Raw genomic sequence first — 25996 nt, forward strand, 5'->3', positions numbered from 1 at the left:
AAAATATTAGTCATTACATTTATTACGAATACCAATTCTTTCCTTACAAAAATATGTGATCGTACCTTCTATAAATTCTAAATAGGTATTTAGGTAATACAATTTTCATTGTTTTGAAAACCATAAAAGAATACGAGTAGATACAAACATTTGTAAATTTCAAAGGCTTCACTAAATGTTTTTGCTTTAATAAAATATTTTGATGTTTAGAAAAAAATAGTTACAAGATACAAATCAGACCAGATTGGACTATTAATTTATTATTATTATAGTTGAAAACCGCCTTGAACAAAATCATTTGTAAATACCTACGGTGTGATCAAGAATGACTGAATCTATTGGTAACAATATAAAAGGTTCATTTTTGTAATAGCAAAAACATAACCGGCATAACCAAAAATGTTTTTAATGTCGTCTCAACTTAAAAAATCCGGTCAGTGCCAATTACGAGACAAAAAACACCAGTAGGTACTTTTCAATTGTTTCATTGCCAACAGACTCACTGCGTCATTTCAAGTCATGGTGGCAAATAGGTGGTGCAGCGCAAATGTGTAGCTATCTTTGTCCTACACATTAGTTACCAATATGCATCATCTTTCTCTCTTGCGCCGTTACCATGGCAACAAGTGCGCCGTCGCAAGTCAACTTGAAATCGGCCTCTCAGTCATTGTTGATCACGGTGTACCTACATACATACTTTTAAAATAGTTATTTGTACAACTAGTTATGAAAGTCATACTTTTTTCACGAATTTGCAGATTGATTAACGAGGGCGTAGCCCGAGTTAATCAAGCAAACACCTAAGTGAAAAAAGAGACTTTCATAACCTGTTGTACACACTATTTTTTTGCATATTGTTGTAAGTTGAGAAACTTGGTCTAAAAGGATTTATGAAAAATAAAAAAAATAAAAATAGGTATGCTTTGACAATCATCTCCAAGAAGATGGAATTAAATGATGCAAAAAAGTATTACTTTCACTATGATTTTTCATGTAAAAAAGTGCTAGTTTCACAACGATTTTGCGTGTAAAAAAGTGCCACTTTCATAACGATATGCAAAAAATGATATTTTTGAATATGTAATTTTTTCACATTTTCCAATATTATACGAAAAAACAGTATTTAAATTGTGTCACATAAATTCCTTAAATGTTTTATAGACTCTATTGCATTTTTTTGTAATTTTATAGATATGTACCTATCATAAAAAAGAATTGAATCGGTTTAAAAATATTTAAGCCTTGAAACAATTACGTTACAAGTACATACTTGGGTCTGTTCGTAAAACGTAAAATGATTTTTTTTAAGTTTTAAAATTATGTAGGTATGTAGTGATCCCATTGACAGGACTAATCTTAGATGTGGAGAAATTAGTCAATTCAATTTTAGAAATATTTTTTGAGATGGGTCCGAGCTGACCCGGGTATTGTAGTAGTTTTGCAGTTGCTGAAACTATCGGTGTGGAAACGAATATAAAATTACAAATTAATTGATCTTAATTTGTTAATCTTTCATTACGAGAAAAATAAAGAAACTATTAATTGAAAAGTTATCGCACTTTTAATTAACGGTTGGTATCAGCGAATTGTTCCTGTTATTCCTCTAACGGTCATTATTTTAGATCGGCCGGCTCTGATTCATTTAAATAGCACAAAGCTCGTCGCCGTAAGAACGAAAGCTCGAAATGAAAAAATCGCAAAGGGGCCGACAATTAAGCTTTAATTCCGTTTGATGGTCCCAAGTGCGTGTGTGTGTGTTCTTGTGAAAGCGCATCATCAAATGCGCTGAATCCGGTCCATTACCGTAACGTAAAAGGTAACGATTTCGCGCTCGCAGAAAGAGAAACAGCAAATAAAAAAGCTGCAAAGTGAATTCATCAAAGGCGCTGCCGGAGAAAAACAGACTTGTGCAGGTATTGAGGTGTGTGTACCGGTCGAATGCACCCGTGAGTGCTTTCAAAATATCAAAAACCCGCTTTTTACAAGCTTAAATTCGAATGTAATTGCTTGAATATTCGACGAGAGCTTTTCCCGTCGTGTTTTTATCCGATAAGGAATATTATTCATCCCGGAGCGAACTTCGTGATGGATTACTCCGAATGAATTATCTTCGGGATCCAGACAGTTACACAATATTTTCTACGTGTGAAAAATAATTCCAACTTTTCCACCGACGACGATGATGACGATGACGCGAAAACATGTTTGCCCTTTTAAGAATTCGTTTCGCCACAAAGACTTCGCAAAATTTGTCGATTTTGGTGGATGCGCCGGGCGACAAAAATTTTGACACGAAAAAATCTGCGTTAATTCGCAAAAAGAAAAAGAAAAATTTGTGACAAAAAACGATTCCAGCGCGAGGGTGTTGGGCTGGTATTGTTTGGAAAAACCTGGAACACTCCGGTGTTTCCGCAGCGTTTGGCAATAACAAAATTCCAGGTCGACAAAGCACCAGGGTGCCCCCACTCAAAACATGCATTATTCAGGGAGCCCCGCCGCGCCCGGCTGACCTCCGCCGGTGCACAAACGCCCAAATCAAAAAACGTCAAAGGTCAAAAACAACCACCGTCCGCTCACAATTAATTAAGACACCACCGGAGCGAAATCGTCGCCCCCCCAAGTCGCCGCCGTCACAATATGACATAATATATTCAGGTGGTCGGACATCGCTGGAAAACGTCTCCCGCGAGGGGTGGTCTCGCCCCGTCGAGAGCGAAGAACTCGAACTCACCGCAAGAGGAGAGAAGAAAAAAAAAGGGAATAATTGTCATCCAGCCGCTGCGCCCGGTTTATTTGCCTGGCACTTAACTCCAGATAGAATTTAAACTAACATTAAGATATTTTTAACAGCCGATATAAAGGGGACTCGAGATGTTATGAAATGGGAGTAATCTCGGGCCATTTGCAGTTTTTATGTTTATCTAAACGTCTGTTTCTACTTTTTACTTTCTTGTTTCTTTCGCGATCGGGGGCGGAATGACGGTGCTTTTCGTCCCCGACGTCGACGATCATTTGAATAATTCTGAGGGTGGCTCGCTAATACGCCGATATATTTAAAACAGTCGACGACATGATACGATAACTCAGGACTCGAGGTCGCTCTCTTCGCACCTCAAGAGGTTATCTCGGTCGTGGCCAGCTGGTGCAATTTGCATGTTGCGAATGCGGTCCCGCGGGGTCGCGATTCCGTAATAATCCGTCAGGAACGTTGACAGATGCGTCGGAAACGTAGCCTAACGAAGCATTGAACCGCCGCCGATATCCACAATTAACGATAATCTTGGAGCGAATCCCCAACGGAAACTCTAATACGTAATGACGCGTGGAGTGACGAACGGTACGCTAGTAAGCCGTTCTAATCCGGTGGGGCCCCAAAGGAGCGGTCTATATCGTGTTAGTTCGATTATCACGCGTGATTCTCATCAGATGATGGGGACGGCGGGCGCCGCGTGCCGCCGACGACGCCCATACCATAAACCATGTTGGGCCAACAGATTTCATTAAAAATGCGGGGCGCACACGGAAGGGGATCCCGAGCCGGACGGATTTAATTCGATTCGGGTGCACTTTATTCGACCGTCAGGGGCGCGTCGTTCGGAATTTCAAAAAAAGGAACAAAGTGAAAAGCGGGGCCGGGAAGTTGCACCATCGACATCGAGAAAGATTGGAAATAAGGGCTCGTCCAAAAAAAAATACGATTTGAAAATACCATCCGCAGTGTATCGCAGAGTTCACTTTGGGGACAATTCTCTTTAAAAAATCGACTCTTCAACGTCTACTATGAGGGGAAATTTAAAAAAACACCCGATAGTTATTTACAGTAAGAGTGAGGCAAAGCTTTCGTTCACGCGAATTGAGTAGACGATGCAATTCAAGTGAACGAAAGCAACTCAAGTGCTGTACATATTTGGTTTTGTTCGATACCTCCTTATAAAGTGAGTCTGTAATTTTGAACCTATTCAAAATTTTAAATAAAAATAAATCACATTTTTGGACGAATCTGTTGCAATGGAAAAAAATAAAATACAAAATAAACACGGTTTTGTCACGTCAATAAAGTGGTTGTGTGCACGTTGTGGAAATTGTGGAAATGAATGATGAAGAGTGAATGAAAACCAGTGAGTGAAAGAGAGTGAGCGAAAAATGATGAGCGAAAGTGAAGTGAATGAACGAGAAACCTTCACCCACTGGTAACTATGGATACAGATTCATTTTCTAGGGAGGTATGGAACAAAATAAATTTTTATTTTCCCATTCAAGTGGATTTCTCGAGGAAGGCATTGGTATTAATTAAGTGGTCGGAAAAATTCAAATATTTTTAAAATATCAGAATCACCATTATTGTCCGAAAATGTTTCCGCTTGATGTGTACCTATGTACGTTATCCTCGTGATGATTTTGAACCGTCGATGGATAATTTATCGTAGTCCGTGACACACCCGCAAGCCCGTGATGGGGGTGCGGACGTGTTCCATCTACCGGAATGAGATGTATGATAAATTCACAACACGGGTCGAGGGAGAGTCCGGTCAGTGTTTTACAAACGTCGGTGGAATTCAATTTTGCGAAAAAAATGTTACACGAAACGCACTTGTGCGTTATTAATGGTGTTTTTTGTGGAACCCCTCGACGTAACGAAACGCGCCCGTTCCGAACAACCACCTCCGGCTAATTATCAACCATAATTCAAATTAATAAGCTCGCTCGCCGCCCAACTTCTGGAATTCAATCAATTGCCACGTGAATTATGAACGCGTCTGTCCGTCGAAACGGTTCGTTTTGAAAACGGGCCGCTTAATTAATGTTTTCGCTTCATTATCGGCTCCGCGGAATCGAATCCGGGGGGTTGTTAATGTCGCATCGGGGGCCGCACCGCCGCCACATATGCTCTGTTTGGGTTAGCGTGTGCTGATTAGTGCTGGAAGAGAGAGTGGGCGATGATAACTGCGATCCGATTATGTACGGTCTCCGTGATCCGGTCTAAGCTGCTCAAACCCGGATTCAATACGGCCTCCGGGGTACCGGACTCCGGACTCGACGCCCGAGATTATACGCACGCTGCTACAATCACATTGCCAACAGATAATGCCCTCGACACCGCTGTTTTCTTAAATCAATCACCCCGCAACTCGCTCTGACCGCGCATCCGGTAATTACTCGTTGCGAAAAATCCGCCGCCTCCGCGTTTCTCCGGGGAAATAATTTACAGTTGTCGACGTCGCCACGTGACTAGACGCAACTTCGGTTTAGACCGGAGCGAAATTATCGTGGCACGTTCCCCGAAGATTTGCCTAAATAAACGTGGTGGAAAAAATGAGCGCAACCCCTGAATCGCTCCTCACAAAACGCCTAATAATTGGAAACGTTTTAAACAAAAAATATACATTCGTGAACCGGCGACGAAATATCAAACATCAATTTAGTTCCCGAGCGAGCGACTTTCCCCCCGAGATTGAATTCGAACGATGTGACTGCTGGGGGCTGATGCTGGGGAGACTGACGGACGGGGGTGACAATCCGCGTGTTGGCAAATACGACCGGGCTGCGAGGGGCGGTCACCCTGGTAACACTGCACGACCGCCAGGGTACTCACGCACGATTATAGCTATTAAAGTAGGATTTTAGAGTGCCACGGACCGAATTACTCCGCATACTTGCCGCAATCCTTCACCCCCGAATTAAGCTCTGTTTAGTTGTAGTGGCGACACTGACGCAGATAGATTGCACCAGATTCTATTCGGATCGAATCTCAGACGTGCCGCACCGCGGGGCTAAGTACGCTCGTGTACGACGATCAATATTCTAATTTTAAGCGACTTATGCTTCCATAACTTGCATTCATTTTGCAACATCCGAAATATCAAAGCGGAGAACCGGGAGGATTTGGTGTAAAAATAAAAATCACTAGATCAAAAAAAAATTACGTTTTTCGTTCGTTCCCAGTGTTATTGAAAGGATAAAAATATTGATGACGTTTAGTAATAAGTAAACTGTTATATAAGCATTAAAAAATATATTCCCAAAAATAAATTTCAAAAGCGTCAACTTTATCTGCTTAAAATATTTTAAAAAATGGCGTCCGATATCTCTATCGGTTTTCTTAAGGGTTTTTGGAGGGTGAATGGCTAATCAGATAACTGTGTTCCAGTAATCAGTGTGGTTTTAGAAAACATATTGTTAACCATTTTGCGTTTGAAAATTTGCAATAGCTACCTGAAAAATCTTCTGACCGCGGAATATAGCGATTTTCCTCAAAAACTGATGCTACATCATTTCAAATAAACTATCATTAATTCCATTAAGTGACACTTAACTGCTGTGTTGAAATGTCAGAACAACCCTCGACCAAAACAGGGTTACCGCAAGGCTCCACATTTGGTCCTTTGTTGTTCCGATTTATACAAATGATTGCCACTAGACATTTTATTCTGTTCACAGATGACGCGACAATTGCAGTAAATGATGTTACTTCTGTTGTGTTAATAAAATAACGTCACAAACTAAAATAAAAACGCGAGAAATAATTGCAACAAAGTAAATTAGGTAAATTTCAGTGTTTCCAAAACTGGATCTACTTAATATTTTATTTCAGAAACCTATAGACGCTTGAACAGGATCTAGAGTAGGAATTCTTTGGTGTTAGGATTTATAGAATAAGATAAACCGACACGCGATTAATAAATACAATATAACAGGTGTTCAAATGAAAAATTCATCAAGTTGGGTATGACTTCTTGATGAAAGAAGATACATCAAGGCTACTTGATGAACTTTTCAATTGAACACTCGATACAAGAGGGGTTCATCGTTTCTTTATCTTTAACTATATGAGCTGATGTACACATTCATATCGAGTATTTAACAATTGATTTTGAAATTATAAACTTGGCAAAGAATCCTATAAACATGCACTACAAAGAGGATTTGGTTCAGGAAACGATTCTTCACGACAAACGAATCACAGCAAAAGCTTTAGAAAAGTTGCAGATTTTCCAAATCTAGTTAGAAAAAATTTTGCACAACGAATTAGGCTTGGGTGATAGCTGAAGCAATTAGCAATCTAGCTTTATCGTTAATTGAGATTTGGAGCGAATCCTTTAGACGTGTAACCTAGCAACAGTTATAGAATGGAAAGATTGTGGATTGTTTGGCTCTGATGGTGTCATACTTTTGATTTGCTGCGAAGATAGGAAGAAAGGAAAAATTAAAACCAAGGGGATTTTCCATGAGGACAACATTCTTCGCCACATCTAATCTCCACTTGTTTACTTACAAGAATCAAAAGCACCTTCGTGATACACAATGAAGACTCGAACATGGTGATAAATGATTGACAGGAGTAAATAAAAGGTTTATTTGTTGCACGAAATCTATTTATCTCAGATGACTAGATTGATTGTCCTTTGCTCTATCTCAAGGACAATAAAAAAACACTCTCTTTGGTGTGCGTATCTATCCTAAACTTTTAGGTATGTCACAGGAGCAGAGTAGAAATTTGATGAAGAATTTTTGCTTAATGTACAGGGTGACTTTGAAAGTTGTGCAGATATTTTAACCTATGATAGAACCCCACAAAACGTAACGATTGAGCTAATAAATCTTTATACAAATGTTTATATTTTTCGAGAAGGGGCTCAAAGTTTTTTAAAAAATGTTTATGAAAAAATGTGTAAAAAAATCATAGTAGACTTTTTTGTTGTCATTTGATTCAAAATTAAGTCACTTGCACCTCAATCTTAACCTCAACCTAGATCACAAATGGCTTTCATCAACCTGGAAAAAACCGATATGGTTTTGGTTCTGATTTATGGTAATGTACCTACGTTGGGTATTGCACTTCATGCAGAATAAATAAAGAGTTCAATAAATTAACAGTGCTGTAGTTATCGTGAAATGGAATATTTATATTATGTTGTAGAAAAACAAACAGTGCCTAAAAAATATTTAAATACAATTTTGTGAAAGCATCAATTAATATTGCATAAAGTAGATCTTTTTCATCTATAATTTTTTTATATTTCTAATTTTTGACAAATTGGTTTTTCCAACAAATAAAATGAAAACGTGGATGAAATTTTTATCGTAGTTGTGTGCATTTTCGGGGGAGCGTACTTTAACACTTGTGACATTTCGGGATCGATGCCGATAAAGCCGCTAATTCGATTCTGCTTACACATCTGTAAATATTTCGCCAACAACGGATTAAAATGTAATTTAAAATTGAAACAACATCGAAATTGGTCGGTCGTCGTCTGGCAACGTTCATTACCGCAACCGAAATGCCAGCGGTTCCCATCGCCGGGAGCATTTTTAATTGGGCGGGCGGGCGACGACACCCATCCCCCGACCCCACGGCCACAGTAATAATTTGCGCCTCGATCGAGGACATCTAATTCATCAATGGCCCTGCATGCGTATTCATTGCACCCCATAAAATCAAACACAGCGCTCCGGCGGTGGATGAAGTGCCATTCGACCCCAGTTGTCACAGTAGTCGCATCCATCACGGCCGCCTTAAATGTGGGAAACACGAGTAAAAATCGACCGAGTGGGTGTAGTACCTAGAGCGTCCACGTGACCAACACGAGCCACTCCAGATGCTGATTAAAAGCGACGGTTTAAAGTGGGCGAGGGTTGAGAACCATAAGGTCTCAGATAGGAGCTAATCCGCGACGATAAATCTGGTCGAGTGGAATTTTTGATCCAAAATTTCGTGGCGCAGTTTGGACAAAATTTATGATGGAACCAGAACCAGTTCGCGTTCGATTTGATTAACCTCGGGTTCATGGGAAAAATCATGGAGAACCGGTCCAGACGGCATCCTCTTTGTGGAGCAGGGTTCTCACGAGCGACATAACGATTTTTTAAGAGACGGCGGATATCCGGTCAAGGCCCCCCTCATTATCATAGTTAATCAGTTTTGACGGGAATCGTCGAATATGAGAAAGGATTGTTCCGGGGCAACTCACATCACATGGAGCTAACAAGGCCTGACAATTATTCCGGGTAATTAAGTCTAGGGAACTTTTCCCGGAGTCGCTTTCAGCGGTGGTAATTAAGAGAGTTAGTTCGGGTGGGCACGTCTCAGGATGTGCCCGGAATGTGCGAGTATTTGATTACCTCCTTTTGTCTTCCGGATTGATTCGATGGGTCGTCATCCAATGGCGACGGAAAAAACTCCGCCGCCGCCGCCGGATCCCCCTCTATCGGTTGGTTTTTAAAAGTTCTAATTTCGAACGAAAATCTGCAAGTTCAGTACCGGGAGTAGGTACTCCACGTGACGGGAGTGTGGTAAAAAAAAGTGAGGGAACGAAGGTCGAAGAACAAAACAAGTCGTCGTTTCTGGTGGAGTTCGTCGCCGCCCCCTTCCAAATCGCTGTTTACCGAATCTCGGTCTGTCATATTTTTGCATCGGGTCGCCGCCGCCGTCAGGCTTCAACCTCATTAAAATCTGTCCCCGTTGCACCGAGTACACAACCGCCGTACAACATTTAATATAGTCGATTAACAATTTGATTGAATTTAAGTTGGAGGGGTGGTTTGTGAGCGGCTTCAATTAGAATACTAAATGAAGTGTTGTGTCCCGTACCTTGGTTTTGACAGAGGCGGCCGACAGAGGGCGGGTCAATCGACTTACCGCGACCCTTCCCGTCTAATTACGGTCCGCCTGATTTTATATTGTCCACTTTATTATATTTGGCGCTGGTTCGCAGCAATCAAAACGCAATTCGGTCGGGCCGCGAGGGGGCGCCCGTCTCGTCTTCCGGGGAAAAACATGTTTGTTCTGGGGAAAGTTTAAAGTGCGTGAAATTCGATTTCTGGACCGGTTGTGCGTTCACACAAATATTTGCCTTTTTAATAAGGCCAAAATTGGAGGTTAAATAGTTCGAGTGGCGGTAAACGAGGGGGCGGGAGACACGTGTTCTGACGTCATTTCGGCATTATCGGCGGTCTGCACGTCAACAATATTCATGAAGTGTCACGACCAGGGCCCCGGTTTCTGTCTTAATGTATACGCCACAGATCCGGAATTATTTCCAGCGACGCTTAGAATAACAATGGCGAGAACGCGTCAATTTTTCAGTTTCTTCTTCTTGTTCCGACCCTAGTTCGAATTTATACAACTCCGTCTAAATATGTAATGAGTCATTCCCAAAAAAATCATCATATTTGTTATCACAAAAAATGTTGTGTACACCTCGAGATTGTCGTGCCTCGGCCGGAAGCGGCCTCGGCGACAATTTTTTTCTCGGTACGCTAAAAAGCTGACAGTTTGAAAATCTCATTAGAAATGAAAATAAACAACAAATAATAAATTTCAAATGTTTGTTTTGAAATTTTGCCTTAATCCCCACCTTTTCCGATCAGATAGAGCTAAATAATTGGTTGTTTGTTGGGGAACGTATTAAATCGTCTTCGGTGGACCTGGGGCAATTACCCGTCGTCGAATACGGCGCAATTATCGCCCTTGCGGACGTCTCGATCCTTGCCGCTCGTAAATCAGGATAAAGGGGCCACGGGCCGTAATGTATGCACGAGATAGTGTCCCGCGCGTGGGCAGGAGATGTCCGATAATTTTAACTTATGTAAAGCATTATGTCGCGCCGGTGGCCTGGCCCCGGCCAAACGAGAAAATATCTGCTTTGCCACCGAACACAACACGCCGCAGATAAGGCCGCCTTTATCTAAACCGCTTTTTACTGGCGCTTCCTGCGACAGGACGTCGTCCTGGAACGGAGAAAGCGGCTCGCCCCGCGATAAAGCCGCGACACCGCCACCTGCAGTTTACTCGACCGCTTCTCGCACTCACACGGTTGTGAATCCCCCAGGTCGAGCTTCTTCTGTCTGGCAAGTGTTTCGCAAATGAATAGGAGTAATTTCGGTGATGTGCAGCGGCGTAAATTCCATCTGTATTCCACGTGACATCTGAGGAACTTCGTTTAACTAATTGCAAAGACGCGAGCGAAGCATAAACGTTTGTGGGGGGCGGCGCGATTTCATTTTCTTCACGGGAGCAGAAATCCTCGGATGGAAACTGGAAAACTTTACTGACGCCCATCGCCACGACGAATTTTAATTAATTAGAGCGCAGCAACGACTCGAACAGGATTGATTTTTTTTTAACAAAAATAAGGGAAAATAAATTCGGCGTTTCTCTACAAAAGGACACCGAAACATTTCTCCGCGATAAAAACTCAACAAGCAACGCCGTATGTATTATTTTCTCGACGAGAAGATGATCTCCTGGACCCTTTTAGATTTTTTCCTCCTCTGCTGTCCAGCCCAGGTCATCGTCACGGTTGAAAATTTTTCGAGAACGTTGATGAGCAATTCTGGAGGTGTGCAGCACCGTTGGTTGCGCGGTCGTTTTGCACCATTACCGGATGACATATTGGATGCCACAATGGCCCATAGATCGTCGCCTTTATTTATAAATAAGTGGACACCTCTGATAATTGTTAAGCTCCCTAACCACGCGTGTCTAAAGAGCGGCCGCTCCGGGATCGAAATGCGGGACAGATGAATGGATTTAGATTGCAAATTATGCTCTTGGTGGCCGATGCGCCAGAAAGAGACGCCAACAGAAGTTTTAATTCAACGCGCTACCATTGTCATCCTTCATCTCTATTGGGTATTATTACGTGTTTATACTTGGTGTGCATTTAAAAGTCCATATTGTAGCACCATTCAAGCTGGAATTGTGAAAAGGTCGTTTAAGTCATATTACGGGATTAACCTCTTGTTAGAATCATTCTCTACTGTTAATACCGTCGGACGTAAAATCACTTTTTCTAACCACGTGTTATTTACATCTGTCTTGTGACGAGTCCCGTGGACAATCTCTCGTCAAAGCCATCGTCGTGGTCGTTGTCGTTTTTAATTCGGCGATAATTTGGGTACGGAACTGGCGGAATTCCCATCGAGGCAATTACTGGAGCGTCGAACAGATAGCAGATGGCCGTCCTGACGCAATGTTGTGGAACTTGATTAGGTGGTAATGAATTGTGTTGGCGGCGCGTACAATTGGATTAAAGCTCGCTACCCCGAGACACACGCTCAATGTGTTTTTCGATTCAATTATGGTGCCGATAGGAATTTTAACTGGGGTAGTGCAGTTTCAGATAAGAGAGCTTTGGGGGAAGGAAGGCGAGGCGCGACTCACGAAGAATGAAGATCGAGGTGCGGTGCATTTTAGAATTTAGAGAGGCGACCGGGACTGAGCTGAATAAAAATCGACTTTATTAGATTCCGACTAAAGTCTAATCTCACTTAAGGCACTTAAGGGACACGGCGGCCGTGATTATATTTCAAGTGAAACAAGCGCAAAACGTGCCCCACTAACCACCTTACTTTTCGGCCCCCGAACAGTTTCTCCAAACACCCGAAACTATTTTCATTACTGCACGCTTTTTTATAACAAGCTTGTGCGATTTTTCGCACGCGTTTGTAAATAATGCTCATATCCCACTTGTATCGTAAATATCTATTACCGATCTAAATCCGATTTAGTCTGCCCCAAAACGATAAAAAAAATAACTCCACCACATTCTAAATCACCACAAAATGATAAAATAAGACGTCAAAAATCCACTTCATTCTCCGACGATGACCTATCCTGGCAAAGGATTGATCAGTTCCCGCAGCACCTTGACATTTTTGTTTTTTGCGCTTTGATCGATCGGTTCGGTAATACCGTAGAGTCCACGGTATCCTCCTCACGTCCCGGCGGTCAGCCCGGTCGCAAACCTCGCCGGTTCTCCGGCAATAAATTCGAAAATAAGAAGATTTCCGGCGTCCCGGAGTCGATTTATCGCGCAAACAGACACTCGCTCGCCCCGAGCATACACAAGAAGAGATGACGACGTAGAAATGCATATATCCCACATAAAGTTGGGGTGGCTTTCCACTTTGTCTTAGCGCTCCCGCTTCCTGCGAGGAACTTTGCCAATTCATCTCCCGACAGAAGATGCTTCCTCTCTCCCAGCTCCTTACTACAAATGCCTTCCGAACTAGATTTGCTGGCACTAAAGAGGCAGCGATATGTTTGTATTACGAAACTGCGGGATTTGCCTTGCCAACATCTTTGCCTCGTGATATTTATGGCCGTGGACGGCTCTATTATCGGAGTTGCGCGCTTTTGCGCCTCGTTCAGGGGGCGGCGGCACACTATCAACTATTTAAGCGCCGCACGCATCAAAGACCGCGTCCGAAAATAATCACGATAATTTGCTCATCCCTCGAAACATCCGGCCGGACAAATAGTTCCCGATCGTCTTGCTCGAAGATTTTTCGCTCGTAATTATAATTTGTCGCGTATTTTTTTACCCAATCCTCTTCACAGCCTCGTTATGCATTCGAGATGCGTCATTTTTGCTTGTCCACGAAACTCGTAAAGCCGCCGCGGCTGAGGTAAACGCGTAATGAATGGGGCGACACGTCCTCATCAACATTCCCGCAGATGATTCTGTTTCAGTCGTGATGTGTGGATGCAAATTGCCAGTCTGAGGCACTCCCGTATGCATCGTTGTCGGAGGTGTGGCACTAGCAGGAGCAGCGGCAGGAAGATTTAATTTAATTTGTCGCCTTCCAGTTGCTCGTCGAGATGGCTCGAGGGTCCAATTAGTGCAGCGACCTATGCTAGACACCTTCGCCACCGAATGAAGAGTTGTTTGTAGCCTGTTTTTCGTTTTTTCCGGGATCTCGGGGCGCTTCCTGTCGACCACGTGGCGCTTCATTAATTAATTCCGGAAAAATCAGTTTTTCGAGTGCAGACCCCTCAATTAAGATTTCGTTAATTTTTGGCCGTTATACGGCGGGGAAAAAATGAACAAGCATAAGAAGCGGTTCCGTGAGTCGCTTGTGTATAGTAATTAATGGGCGAAGTTGGCAACCGTAGAGCGAACTCAGGCCTGCCAACAAAACTTAAGAGCTTTACAAGTTCAGCAGCCACTACACCCACTTGAATAATTACAAGCGACAGCTTTGAACGCCGTCTAAAGTAGTTTACAAAGAAAATAGATTATTTTTCATCCCCCCTCTCGGAATAAATTAATGCGGCGGCTGGGTATGACTCGTTAGCGCCACCACCGAGCTGCTTTTTGCCGACGAAAACATTTGCCATCGCATTTACCTCGATCACGTCGGTCCGAGGGCGGTCAAAAATCGCGTCCGCCGCCACATTCATATTGAGGGCGGCGAAGACGACCGCGTCCATCTCGAGTCGCCTAATCCGGCCATTGTCCGGGGTTCTTCCGCTTCCCCGGACTAAAATACTCGCCCATTGTGGACGACGTTCACAATGAACAAATCCCATCTTTCAATTACGACGACTTAAATACGTTTTAATGAAGTCTCCGTGCCGGATCACGTGACTTACCTCGAAATGGCCATCCGACGTAATCTGCAACAGAGGAAGAGAGAAATATTAGAATGGCCGAACGAAAGGGCGTCGCGCCGCAAGGGTCGACGTTGGGACCGCTGCTGCAAAATTGCACGTGGAACATGTTCACGTGAGTCGTTGCGCACCCCATAAAAATCACGACCATCGACGGGACAAGATTGATGCAGTCAAGGTGTCTGGTCCTTGCACATTCCTGGAAGGCGGCGGCGGCACGGGCCCCGATTGTTCTCGCAGGTAAGGCCTCTCGCACCTGGGAGCGCGACACCCGCACATGCAGCTGGTGACGCCATTTTCGCAGTCGTTGGCAATTAGGGCGCCATCTAGCGCATTCCTCAGGTGCGCCCATGAATGGGACCCTCTCCCATTGACAGGGTACGCCGATATTTTATTTTCATTTTTTTTTTCTCCTCCTCTCTTCGCCGAGTGTCAAGTCGGCATTGGGAGAGGAAGTGACGCGGGGGGCCATCAGTCACGCTGACACCTGGAGAATGCGACGACTTCCACGAATTCACAACCGCCGTGAAATATCGCTACACATTTCTCGCTTTTGAACGGCTACGACGCTCATTTTTAAGCGTCATTTGTTTTATGGTTTGCTATTGTGTGTTGATTTTAGGTTTAGTTTGGCGATGATTTATGGACGAGGGGAGGGGACGATTTGAATTCTTGACGGAGGCGCGCACCTGTGCTGACGGATGGCCGCCGAGGGCCGGCGGACCGCCGGGCGGCGGCGACCATCACTTCTTCGCCCCTCGCAACACCAAACTCTCCATTTCTCTTTTTCCCGAACTCGACACCTCATCATCGAACTCAGCCGTGAAAAGCGAAAGTCATCTCGTAGATTGATTCGCACAAAATTGGACCAAAAAGTTACCTTTCGCACGGTCGCTAGATTTCATCTATTTCTTTACGTTCTTGGAGTGGGTCTGGATCAATCACCGACACTCCTATTGATAATCATGGGTTACCTAGCTTTCTTTTTGCAAACGCCCGTGCGGGGTCTACCCTTTGCGTGAAAGTCTGGCTGGAACCAATTAAGGGGTCGCGACTCGAGTGTGCGTTTCTGGATCAGGGCTGGATCTGGACCCTCTCGTTCAATATTAAAATGTAATATGGTGATGTAATATCGGCGAGATGTTAACAATAGCGGTTCCGGCCATCGCCGCAAGTCCGCGCCACTGAGCTCATATTGATTTTGCCACATGCCTTCACTGAAAAGCCGACCGACCAGCTGGTGAGTCCATTGTATTGCAGACGATCTATATAAACTCGGTCGGAAATTGTAAATACTTCCAAGGATGATGACACCCGACTGCGAGAACGGTGATTTTTTTAAACGCCCCGTATATTTTTCGAAAACGAACCGATCCAAGATCCGAACGGTCAGCTAGAGCGTTCGTTTGATCCAGAAGACAAAAAAAACAACAAAAACTAGTAACAAGTAAAAAATTAACAACAGAAAGATTGAATTGAGAAATGTTTCGGTTATAAACAGCAATACAGAGTGTCTCAAAAATGGCGCCCAATCTCTTAAGTGGTTAAGATATTTGAAGAGTAGAGTTAAATTTCGTTGTCAATTTTTTTTTCCTTTGGCTAGTTTCCAAATTATACAGAGTTTAATGTAAACAAATGTGGCAACATCGGTTGATACGCACAATCAACTAAACCAATTCTCCTTTGAGGTCAGTTTAGCAGCTGTTATTTTAGCGTATTTTGGTAGGTCATTACTCTAAAAAAAGACTTCTGTGTTGTTTCACTACTCAAAGAGGTCTTGGAAAAATTAAAACATTAAAAAAATTTATAGTTCACCTGTAAAATTTGTTAATAAAGGAGATATGTACATCTCTTTGAAATCAGCATATTTAAGAGCACGTTGTACAAAATCTATTGTTCCGATCAAACTTTAGTATTGAGATTTACCTTACCAGACCTCTATTCTTTAAGACCCTTAGGAGATTGGGCGCCATTTTTGAGACACCCTGTATATCGTTGATTCTGTTAAATCGCACAGGAAAAAAGAAAATCAATATCTACCACTGATGGAGGCATACAATTTCCTGCTGCAATTATTTTCGGTGTATTTGTTCCATTAGATAGTCTTTTTTTGACCACCCGTTTTTGAGATATCAAATTTGATGGACGGTTAAATTGCTGCAAAAACAGATTCATAAGACCTACAGCCCTGAGACGATACTTAGAATACTACAACGGGGTAATAGGTTAATTTTTGTGAGGGTTTTGGGGAAAAAAAGTACCAAAAAGTTCAAATATCTAATATACAGGGTGGCTTTGAAAGTTGTGCAGATATTGTAGCCAGTGCTAGAACTTCACAATAGGTGACGATTGAACCAATAATGCCTTATAAAAATGTTGATATTTTTGACCACCCGTTTTTGAGATATCAAATTTGATGGACGGTTAAATTGCTGCAAAAACAGATTTATAAGACCTACAGCCCTGAGACGATACTTAGAATACTACAACGGGGAAATAGGTTAATTTTTGTTAGGGTTTTGGGGGAAAAAAAGTACCAAAAAGTTCAAATATCTAATACAGGGTGACTTTGAAAGTTGTGAAGATATTGTAGCCAGTGCTAGAACTTCACAATAGGTGACGATTGAGCCAATAATGCCTTATAAAAATGTTGATATTTTTCGAGAAAAAGGAGGTAAAAGTTTTTCAAAAAAAGTTTGGAAGCCGCAGAATTGTATGAAAAAAAATGGGTCAAAATAAAATCACAGTAGACTTTTTTTGTTGTCATTTAGTTCAAAATTAAGTCACTTTGACAAGAACCTCAACCTGGAGAAAACCGACATGGTTGATCTATGGCGAAGCCCGTGGACATTCAAAGCTAGCACGGCAAATGTACGGTGAAAGGTTTCCTCAAAAGATACTTCCCCAACTTTGTAGACGTTATGCAGCATCTTTGCGATTTTGGGCGTTTCGAAATGAATAAGCGCCAACGAAAAGATCTGACATTTTAGTTGCAGAAGAAAACCAACCACGAACCAGTACTCGATTTCTTGCAAATCACCTGGGAGTTTCTCAGGTTGTGGTTTGGCTGCGCGTTCAAAACGCCGCTCAAGAAATTCGTCAAAACAAAGGCATTCTGACTCGAGTTCAGCTTTCTTGGACACGTCGTGCTGAAGCTTGTATTGTAAACGATGGTAGGCATTTTGTGTATCTTCTTGTATGCTTTTACTCATAATTACTTTGTTGTTTAAGCCTTTGTTGTTTAAATTTCACGCACTATTTTACAAATTTTATCAAAGATTCAAGATGAAATTCAAAGAAATGTAACGATAAAAATCAAACATAACCCCAAATGGAAATGACAGAAAAACTTGACATTTTGGGGTTGTTCGACATTAAAGGGAGAAACAAATTGTAATATTTCTGCTTATACCTATTAGATTTCTGCACAATGTAACCATTATTCAATTTCCCTGTTCGTAATGATAAACTACTCCGGCCTGAATGCCGAATCATCGGGTATACGGTGAGATAATAATAGTTTGTCAAACGGTTTTGAAATTATTGCAGAGAAAACTTTGTACACATCTCCTGTTCCAAATTCTGGTTTAATGGCACGACATCCAGGCAGGAGTTAACCAGTCTTGAAAATTTGGAAGCTTTATGGCAAATTGTTGTTTCAGTTGCAGGTCCTGGAGCAGGAACCGTGGTCGCCGTCGCCTAATCAGTTCCCGCGTCCAAGCACCGTCACCAGTTGCCTTCCGAGCGCCATCAGAGGGGGCATTCGGCCATTAAACCTCTCTCATTGGAGGCCGTCGCGCCGGCGGCCGGCAGGAGCGCGCGCATCCGCCGCTGTCGCCGCCGCCGCCGCCGCGACGTTTCGCCACTTCATGTATGCAAATATGTTTACGATGCCATGACGTAACGACTATTGTTAACATATCATTGATTGTTAAGTTCATGACCTACACCACCGAAGGGAAAGCGGTCGCGGTTCGAAAGAATGCGGACACTAGACAGACGGAAATGAATCGGGAGGAAATCGCGCCACTTTCCACCCCCACGCGCTCCTATCGCTATCGATTCTTATTTGCGAAACGGTGTTAATAACGCGATTTAACACGGAGACGGGATCGTGGACGATTTACACCCCCGGGGGTGGGCTCCGGTGGTCATTAACCGCGAAATTTTTCACTCAAATTGTTATTGTCTACTCCCACAGACGAAGAGGTTTCTGCACACTTTCAATAATTAACTACAATACTTCGCGTGCACATCAAGCATCGGACGCGATTATTTCACAACGTCTCATTTCATCTCAGTTCAGCGCAAATGATAATTATAATTTTTTACCACAAGAACTATTTAAAATAACTTATTATTATTGACTAGATTTTTTCAAAGAAACCCTTTAAATGTATGATTTTAGCAAGATAGTACAAAACATTATTCTTTCTTGCAATAGATTTAGTAAAATGGCCAAAGAAGTCACGACATCTAACTTTTTTTTTGTAGGAGAAATTGAATACCTAGGTAAAAAATTTAATAGTTTTGGGGGGACATTCATGTGAGAGTAAAATTTCCTCAAACAGCAAAAATCTGATTACGAAAGGAACATTTTGTATATTTTTTTATGTAACATCTTTTAGTAGAATCTTTTTTTTTTGAATAAAAAAAATCTATGCGAAATTCTTTTTATAAGTTTTTCGCTTAGAGATAATTTTGTGGTACTTCTCACTTTCTTGATTATCTTCTTAACAACATTAAATTATTTTTCCATTGTTGTTTGACAGTACTATGCTATAGAAAAGTGTTAGTCATTGATCTTTACCTCACATTTACAATAAAAAGTCGTTGAAAATTAAGGTTTCCCTTATTTATCTGCCCTCAAAAATCTGTGGAAATTTTAAACATGAATTGGATGTTTAAAAAATCTACTTGTCGGAACAACTACTTGAATTTACATGATCAAGTAGGTACTGCTGCGGGTACTACCACAATTTTGTGGTTCCGGTCCGTGATTGAAGCGTGAAACGAGGAAAGCGTATAAATAGCGAAGACGCCATCTGGTATGGTGTTTGCAGTGGTGTTATGGTTATGAATTAAACATCGCCCCATCATCATGAAGGGATGATCGTTTGACGTGTGCACATGCAGGAGCAGCATCCAACAACTGAACACATCAAATCTGAAACGCGGCCGCAAAAATTGTGTTGTCGGATCTGTGGGGAGGAATTAAAATAGACGTGGCATGTCAAATCGCGATTAGTAACGCGAGAAGAATGGATCCGAGGGTGCCGTCATCATGAAATAAATAATCGAATAAACACACTCCACTGAATTAATTTGGAAAGACACGCGATATGCTACCGCCGAAATTCCCTCATTATTTATACATTGTTAGACAGCGACGGAATGATTCATGGCGAGTCGCGATACCGAAAAGGGCTAATTACAAAAAGGAATCTGATGCGTAGAAAGTGCAACAAAAATGTTGTTCCAAGTGCAAGTGTAAAACAAGTTATGCAACCTATACAGCACGAGCGCCGATTATTAAGTGGCAGAACAACATCATAAACAGTCAAAACAATATTTAATAAACAGACATTACAAAAATTATTTAAATTATGAGTAAACATCAATTTTTGTTTATAAAAATACAATCTAATTAAAATGTCGCTTTACATGCATATCTCAATACGAGATGTCGCCAGCCACGTTCCCTATAATTCTAGTTCCCGGTAGAGTGGTTTTGTTCTTAACTGTCGCTTAGAACATCCGCCGATAGGTGTCGCATCCGAATTACCGAAACTTCATCATAATTTAAGTTAAACAATTTAAATAAACATGTAGATATTAATAATAGTTCGCTAAGACAACACTATACTTGGTCAAGTACGAAATAATTTAACGATTCAAATAATGTTACAGATTGCTGTGGTGGTGCACCCTACCGGACAGTAGTCACAGCTTCGAGGACTCGCTTCAGTAGAACTCTGTAACGCTCTGTGTCTTGCATAGTTGCTGCCATCTACCGCACTGCAATGTATTCATCAAGAAAAAATATTTAATTCCCTTATCGCAACTTTTTCGTAACTCTGATAAGATTTTAAGAGGCAAAAATGCGAAAAACGACAATATCTACAGTTCTTGACATTGAAGGGACTCGTGCTCGTTATGTGTGAGTGAGTGGATTGTGTGTTTGTTTTTTTTTCCTTTCGGTAAGTTCGACATTTCTTTTCATAATTTTCTTTTGGCACTCTTTCTGCTCATGCTGATACAAAATGTGCGTTTTGTTTTGTACGTAGTATTACAATTACATATTACGTTTTAATTTGAGGTGGTTTTGATAATAATTCGTACGCCTATCTATGTTTGCTTTAGCTGATAATGGAGTAAAAGACAATGATTTCTGCACAACATCGAATTCGTAAACGACGTACAGCCAGAGTCACTACTCTGTTTCATTTCAGTTAATTACAGTTATTATGTGTTTGTAAAGATCTAAAGGTAAAGTTTCATGTCTTGTATACAAACAAAATTTTTTGGCTTTGTTGTTCTTTATCTTGACAACGATCAAAGTGCATGTGTACATAACATGTTGGTTCTGAATAATAATTAGAGCACTAGATTAATAACTATTACATCAACGTATTGCTATTTAATAATGCGGTTAACGTTTTTTAATTAATCTCACAATTCTCGTCAAATTAGAAAATTATTTGTATTTATCTTGCACCGCATATAGCACCTCAAATAAAATAAATATTAAAAAAAAAATAAACAATTGAATTAATACCTACTAACTTGCATTTTTCACCCAATTCATCAAAAATTTTAATTTAAATTGGTTCCTTAGTCTGTAAGACTGTTATGAATGCATACATATTAATTCGATTTGCTTCGGTTTCGAAATACATATTATCTTTAAGAAAATTGAAATATTTTGATTATAGTTGAATATTCACCATACCTAGTAATAATTGGTACATAATTCAATTTTTTCAATATTGCGTTAAAAATTTAATTTTAGGTTTCATTAAAAAGGTAAACGAAAATTAATCACTCTAATAAACTAATTGTATTTGACACTTTTTTTTGTAGGTTTGTAACTTAAAAAGTAACATTTTCTAATCAAATAAATATCTATGATAAACATAATTATTTGATTCTTCGCAGTAGAAGCGTACGCGAATGATTGATTATATGCACTGTAAATAACTAACGTCAGTATCTACTTCCTTAATCGATATTTTGCAGTAGGTACTTCTGTTCAAATTAAATTTTTTAACAATAATAGGATGATGGATGTGTCATAACAACATCTTAAGCAGTCGAAACAATATTAGTTAAACAAATATTACAAAAATTATTTAAATTATGAGTGAACATCAATTTCTGTTTATAAAAATACAAGTCAATAAAATCTCGCTTTACATATCTGAATAAGAGATGTCGCCAGAAACGTTCCCTGTAATTCTAGTTCAAAGCATCCTCGTTTGGTTCTTAACTGTCACTTCGAATACTCGCCGATAGGTGTCGCACCAGAATTACCGAAAATAAAGTTACTAAACAGATTTACATATTTAGTTACTTTAACCGAAAATATAGCCCCTCTACTTACGAGGGGCTATAACCGAAAAATTTTTGGATCACAATTTAAGTTAAACAATGACCAATCTACTAATGATAATTATTTATTCCATTTTTTCAATACTGCATTTAATAATTTAACTTTAGGTGAAATTAAAGATAATTAAAGATAAAAGAAAATCAATTCCTCCAATAAACTAATTATATCTGACACCTTCTTTTGTAGGTTTCTAATCAAAGAATAATATTTGTTTTCTACCTACACGATAAACACGTATATTTACTTCCGTCATTACTCATTATTGATATCTTGCAGTAGGTACTTCTGTTCAAATTTAATTTTAATAATATCTACTATAATAAATATTCAGAATGTAGCTATGAAATTACTTTTGTCATATGATTCTGCTCACAAACACATTAATGGTTTTGTAAACCACAATGACTCTTACAACGCATTTTTTAGGAATCTATACGAATTTATTAAATATGACATTTTCGGTTCAGCACAACACCAAACGATTTATTATTATTATTAATATTGCTATGAAGTAATTAGTTCAAACAACTATTGTTCATCGGTACTAGCTTGACAACTTTATAATTTTACATTATTTAGATCATTCATATCATTGAAAATGAATGACTCCATATCAGTCTAAAACCGTAACAGAATCTACTTTATCTCACTTGATTCGGCATGATAAGAAATATCTATTTACTAAAATTAAATTTTAGCAAAATTACGTAAAAACGTTAGTTAACGAATATAAGAAAATAGCATTGAGGCAACAATTGTCATAAACAAAACCGTTAATCACGATCAAAACGATGTCATTTTGTAAGGATTTATGAGGCGTCTTTAATGAGATTATCTTTGAAAGCCAACGAATCCACAATCTTAAAAGGTAATAAATGTTTTTATCCTTGCATAGATTTTTCCGAAAATGTGTGAAAATCAATTTTTGTTCGAGAAATTTTAAATGTTGATAAAATAATGTTTTTCGGAAACAAAGCCGAGTGAATTATTTTCCTGTGTCATAACTTTATAATCATTTTCTGATAATACCTACTTATTTCCTTTATCAAACCAATCAACGCGGATCTACGTGACATAAGATGAACTAAATCACAAATTTACTACTGTGCACGTTTTTTTTTTAGATAGTGGAAGAATAAATATTTATTCAGTGTACTTACTTATTATTAAATTTATTTTTTATCCAACAAGCAAGCAAACATTGGTTTAAACAATAATGAAATCATCAAAAAGTAGGTATTTTATTTTCACAGTCGTTTATGAACATGCGATTATAAATTGATGAAAGATCACAAAATCGCAACAAAACAACTGACATCAGGCTAAGATTTAATAATTTTACATTAATTTGACAGTTGTCATCTGATTTGACGGCTTTAACGGCTACTTAGTTTGACACAATTAAATTATAGAGCCGCACAATTCCAGAGGACTTTTAGAGACACTTTATACAATTGAATACTGACATTTAAATATTTCCAGCGATACGTGTTTTATTTTAAAAACGATGCACCCGTTTTCTAATGTGAAAATTACTTCAATTAGAGGAATTCAAAACAATCAATTTTTGATGACGAGGCGGGCAACTGTCCCACAGGATTAACGTTCTGACCGCAGTGACTAATGCTCATTTCCAAAACTCATTGTTTAATACTTTTAATAATAAAAGTCCCCACATAATACCCTTATTTCCAGGTCTTGGGTTCCAGACATTCCTAGAACCCTAAACAGGTAAAGCAGGACGGCCTAGTGTTTTTTTAAATGTGCTAATAGTCTCCTAATGACTGTACTAAAGTATATTATTGCTATTGAAGTCAACGATATCCTTTATGGTATTAGAGTGACTGCAGTAATTATTGTCGGTGCCTGCAGCAAACCTTCGTAGAAAATAATTATAACCCTCTTTCTGGAATCGGACGCGTTATTAGATGCAACAACAAAAACAAAATTTATGTGCCAGTATTTGAAAAATAGTCAAAATCACATTTTTTCGAAAGCGGAATAAAACTTCAACTACAATGGAAAGTAACTTTTTTGTTCGACACTGTCAGAATTTGAGAATTTTCTCCTGTGTGAACGGATTTTGATAAATTTGACAACTTGTCAAAAAGAAACGTCAAGCTAATTTTAAAGATTTTTAGCGATTTGGAGCCTTTAAGGGGCTCGTCGAACAAAAAAACGTTGTATTCAACTCGTTCTTGTGTAATTTGGGCTTTTTTTGGCATGAGTGGACCAGTTTAAAACTCGAGTGAAACGAGAGGCCAAAATTACACACGAACTCGTTAAATAAATAACTATTTTCTACAAGAGTTTGGAAAACTAATATATTTCAATACTAATTTGAGTTAGGAAAAGTGGAATATTTCCTAACAAGAGCGGAAATAATGTTTCAACACTAAAATTATCGTATCGCATCGTAAAGCTGTGATTGTTTCTTGCTCTGCACTGCAAGAAATATTCTAATTTGGCTCCAGGCCAAACAGAAAATCCTAACTGAATTGTTTGGGACAGTTACGTCTCCTGCGTTTTTATTATTTTAATTAATAAAAAAGAACTCAAGTCAGAAAACATTTGTGTTGTTTTTTCAGCAACAAATCAAATCGAAATGGCCCTTCCCGTAGCTGTTGCCTTATCTGGCCTCAACAAATCCTCCTTCTCGGATGACCTGAACGACATATATGATCAAGGAGCGGTTTTGCTCAAGAGTCCCAGCATGACTTCGGTGGCATCCACCGAAGGCAGTACTTGCTCCCAAGAAAGCGGAATATCCTCCATGGCCAGTGAACCAAGCTCACAAAAGAGTTTAACAAACTACTTCGATCTCCTCTGGGAAACAAATCAAACCCAGGTAAACGTACAAAAGGTACCCAAGCAATTAACTAAAAACAATGTAATCCTCTTTGCATTTAAACTAGCCGAAAAGGATTATAGGAGAAAAAGATTTTCTCAAAGGTAAATTAAATTCGGGTGGTCATAAGATCAGCTAAATGAACAAACGAATGACTCTAAATACAAAATTATGTTTCATCGAAGGACAATTTGTTCCTGGAATCATCAAAGAAGAAAATGACACGTGAGGGTCTTTCAACCGAAAAAGTGTTTTCCTTCTAAACTAAAAACAATTTTGTTTTTCATCTGTATTAATAATGTTTCTTGTTCGTAGAATGGAAATAACGACAGCGTTCTTGATGACAATACTCAAGCCAGCGAAATAAAAGATGATCCGCTCGCGAAAGAGACGCCCCTTCCACAAGAGATCATACATCAGAATCGAAATATTCTAAACTTGGCCAGCAACATGCGTGAAAATTCCACCTTTTTTAAACCAGCTCAACTCAAGGAAGGAATCGTCTACTTTTTCAACAACAGATCGCAGTATTCCCGCGTGGCGGGTGCAACGATACCTGATTACGTCGAGATGAAGTGTCCTCGTGAGGGGTGCGGATACATTGAACCACATTACGATTGACGAATTTTGCTGCAATGACATATATTTTGTTTTTGTATTATTTGTTGGTAATGTTGTACCTACAAGATACATTTTTTACTTACAAGTTCGGCGAATAGCACAGTATTTTAACGATCGCATTGATTTTTTTTTACTTTTTGTACTTAACTAATCTCATTTCGGTGGCTAAATTTTATTGCGTAAGATTTCAATGAAGTGTTTTTAGTGATATTATTTTTATGAGCTAGTTTGGTCTAGCCGACAAAGACATGGTTGTGAATATTTTATGTAATTTTGTAATATCGTTTGTTTTTTTGCCAAGACTGAAAATGTGATTCTGGACAAAAACAATAAACCAGTTGTGTAACTATACTTTCAATTTTTACAAACATTGCCCAAATCTCGCACCATCAATTTAAAATCTTTAATTTCAAGTGCAAAAATGTTTATCTTCCTGAATTAGTGATGAACCTAAATTAACTTCTTTCCGAGAAAATTTACCTCCTCTACCTTTCGTCCCCTCCCTTATCTTATTGGCGAT

The 25996-nt window shown here is 39.9% G+C and overlaps 2 protein-coding genes across 22 annotated transcripts in view; one reads left to right on the forward strand and one right to left on the reverse strand.

The window, feature by feature from the left end:
* SoxN (SoxNeuro) overlaps positions 1-25996 on the reverse strand; it is a 212283-nt gene that overhangs the window by 168465 nt on the left and 17822 nt on the right. For 6 of the 19 annotated variants that reach the window (XR_011159914.1, XM_069049045.1, XM_069049039.1 and 3 more), the window contains one exon: positions 14378-14401. The exons of the other annotated variants lie outside the window; for them this stretch is intronic. The gene's annotated coding sequence lies outside the window, so the exon portion shown is untranslated. The remainder of the gene's footprint in view (positions 1-14377; positions 14402-25996) is intronic. 19 annotated transcript variants of the gene reach the window in all.
* Positions 20456-25827, forward strand: LOC138130973 (uncharacterized). 3 transcript variants are annotated; one of them, XM_069047710.1, is made up of 4 exons: positions 20482-20595; positions 22706-22875; positions 24596-24855; positions 25171-25827. In XM_069047710.1, exons 2-4 carry the CDS (start codon positions 22833-22835, stop codon positions 25474-25476), a joined length of 609 nt encoding a protein of 202 aa, XP_068903811.1. In that variant the 5' UTR covers positions 20482-20595; positions 22706-22832; the 3' UTR covers positions 25477-25827. The 3 variants fall into 3 exon arrangements, with proteins under 3 accessions (XP_068903812.1, XP_068903811.1, XP_068903813.1); XM_069047711.1 differs by lacking the exon at positions 22706-22875 and having other exon boundaries at positions 20456-20595; XM_069047712.1 differs by lacking the exons at positions 20482-20595; positions 22706-22875 and adding an exon at positions 20635-20884.

Source organism: Tenebrio molitor, chromosome 5 (assembly GCF_963966145.1).
Source record: "Tenebrio molitor chromosome 5, icTenMoli1.1, whole genome shotgun sequence".
Classification (NCBI taxonomy): Eukaryota; Metazoa; Arthropoda; class Insecta; order Coleoptera; family Tenebrionidae; genus Tenebrio; species Tenebrio molitor.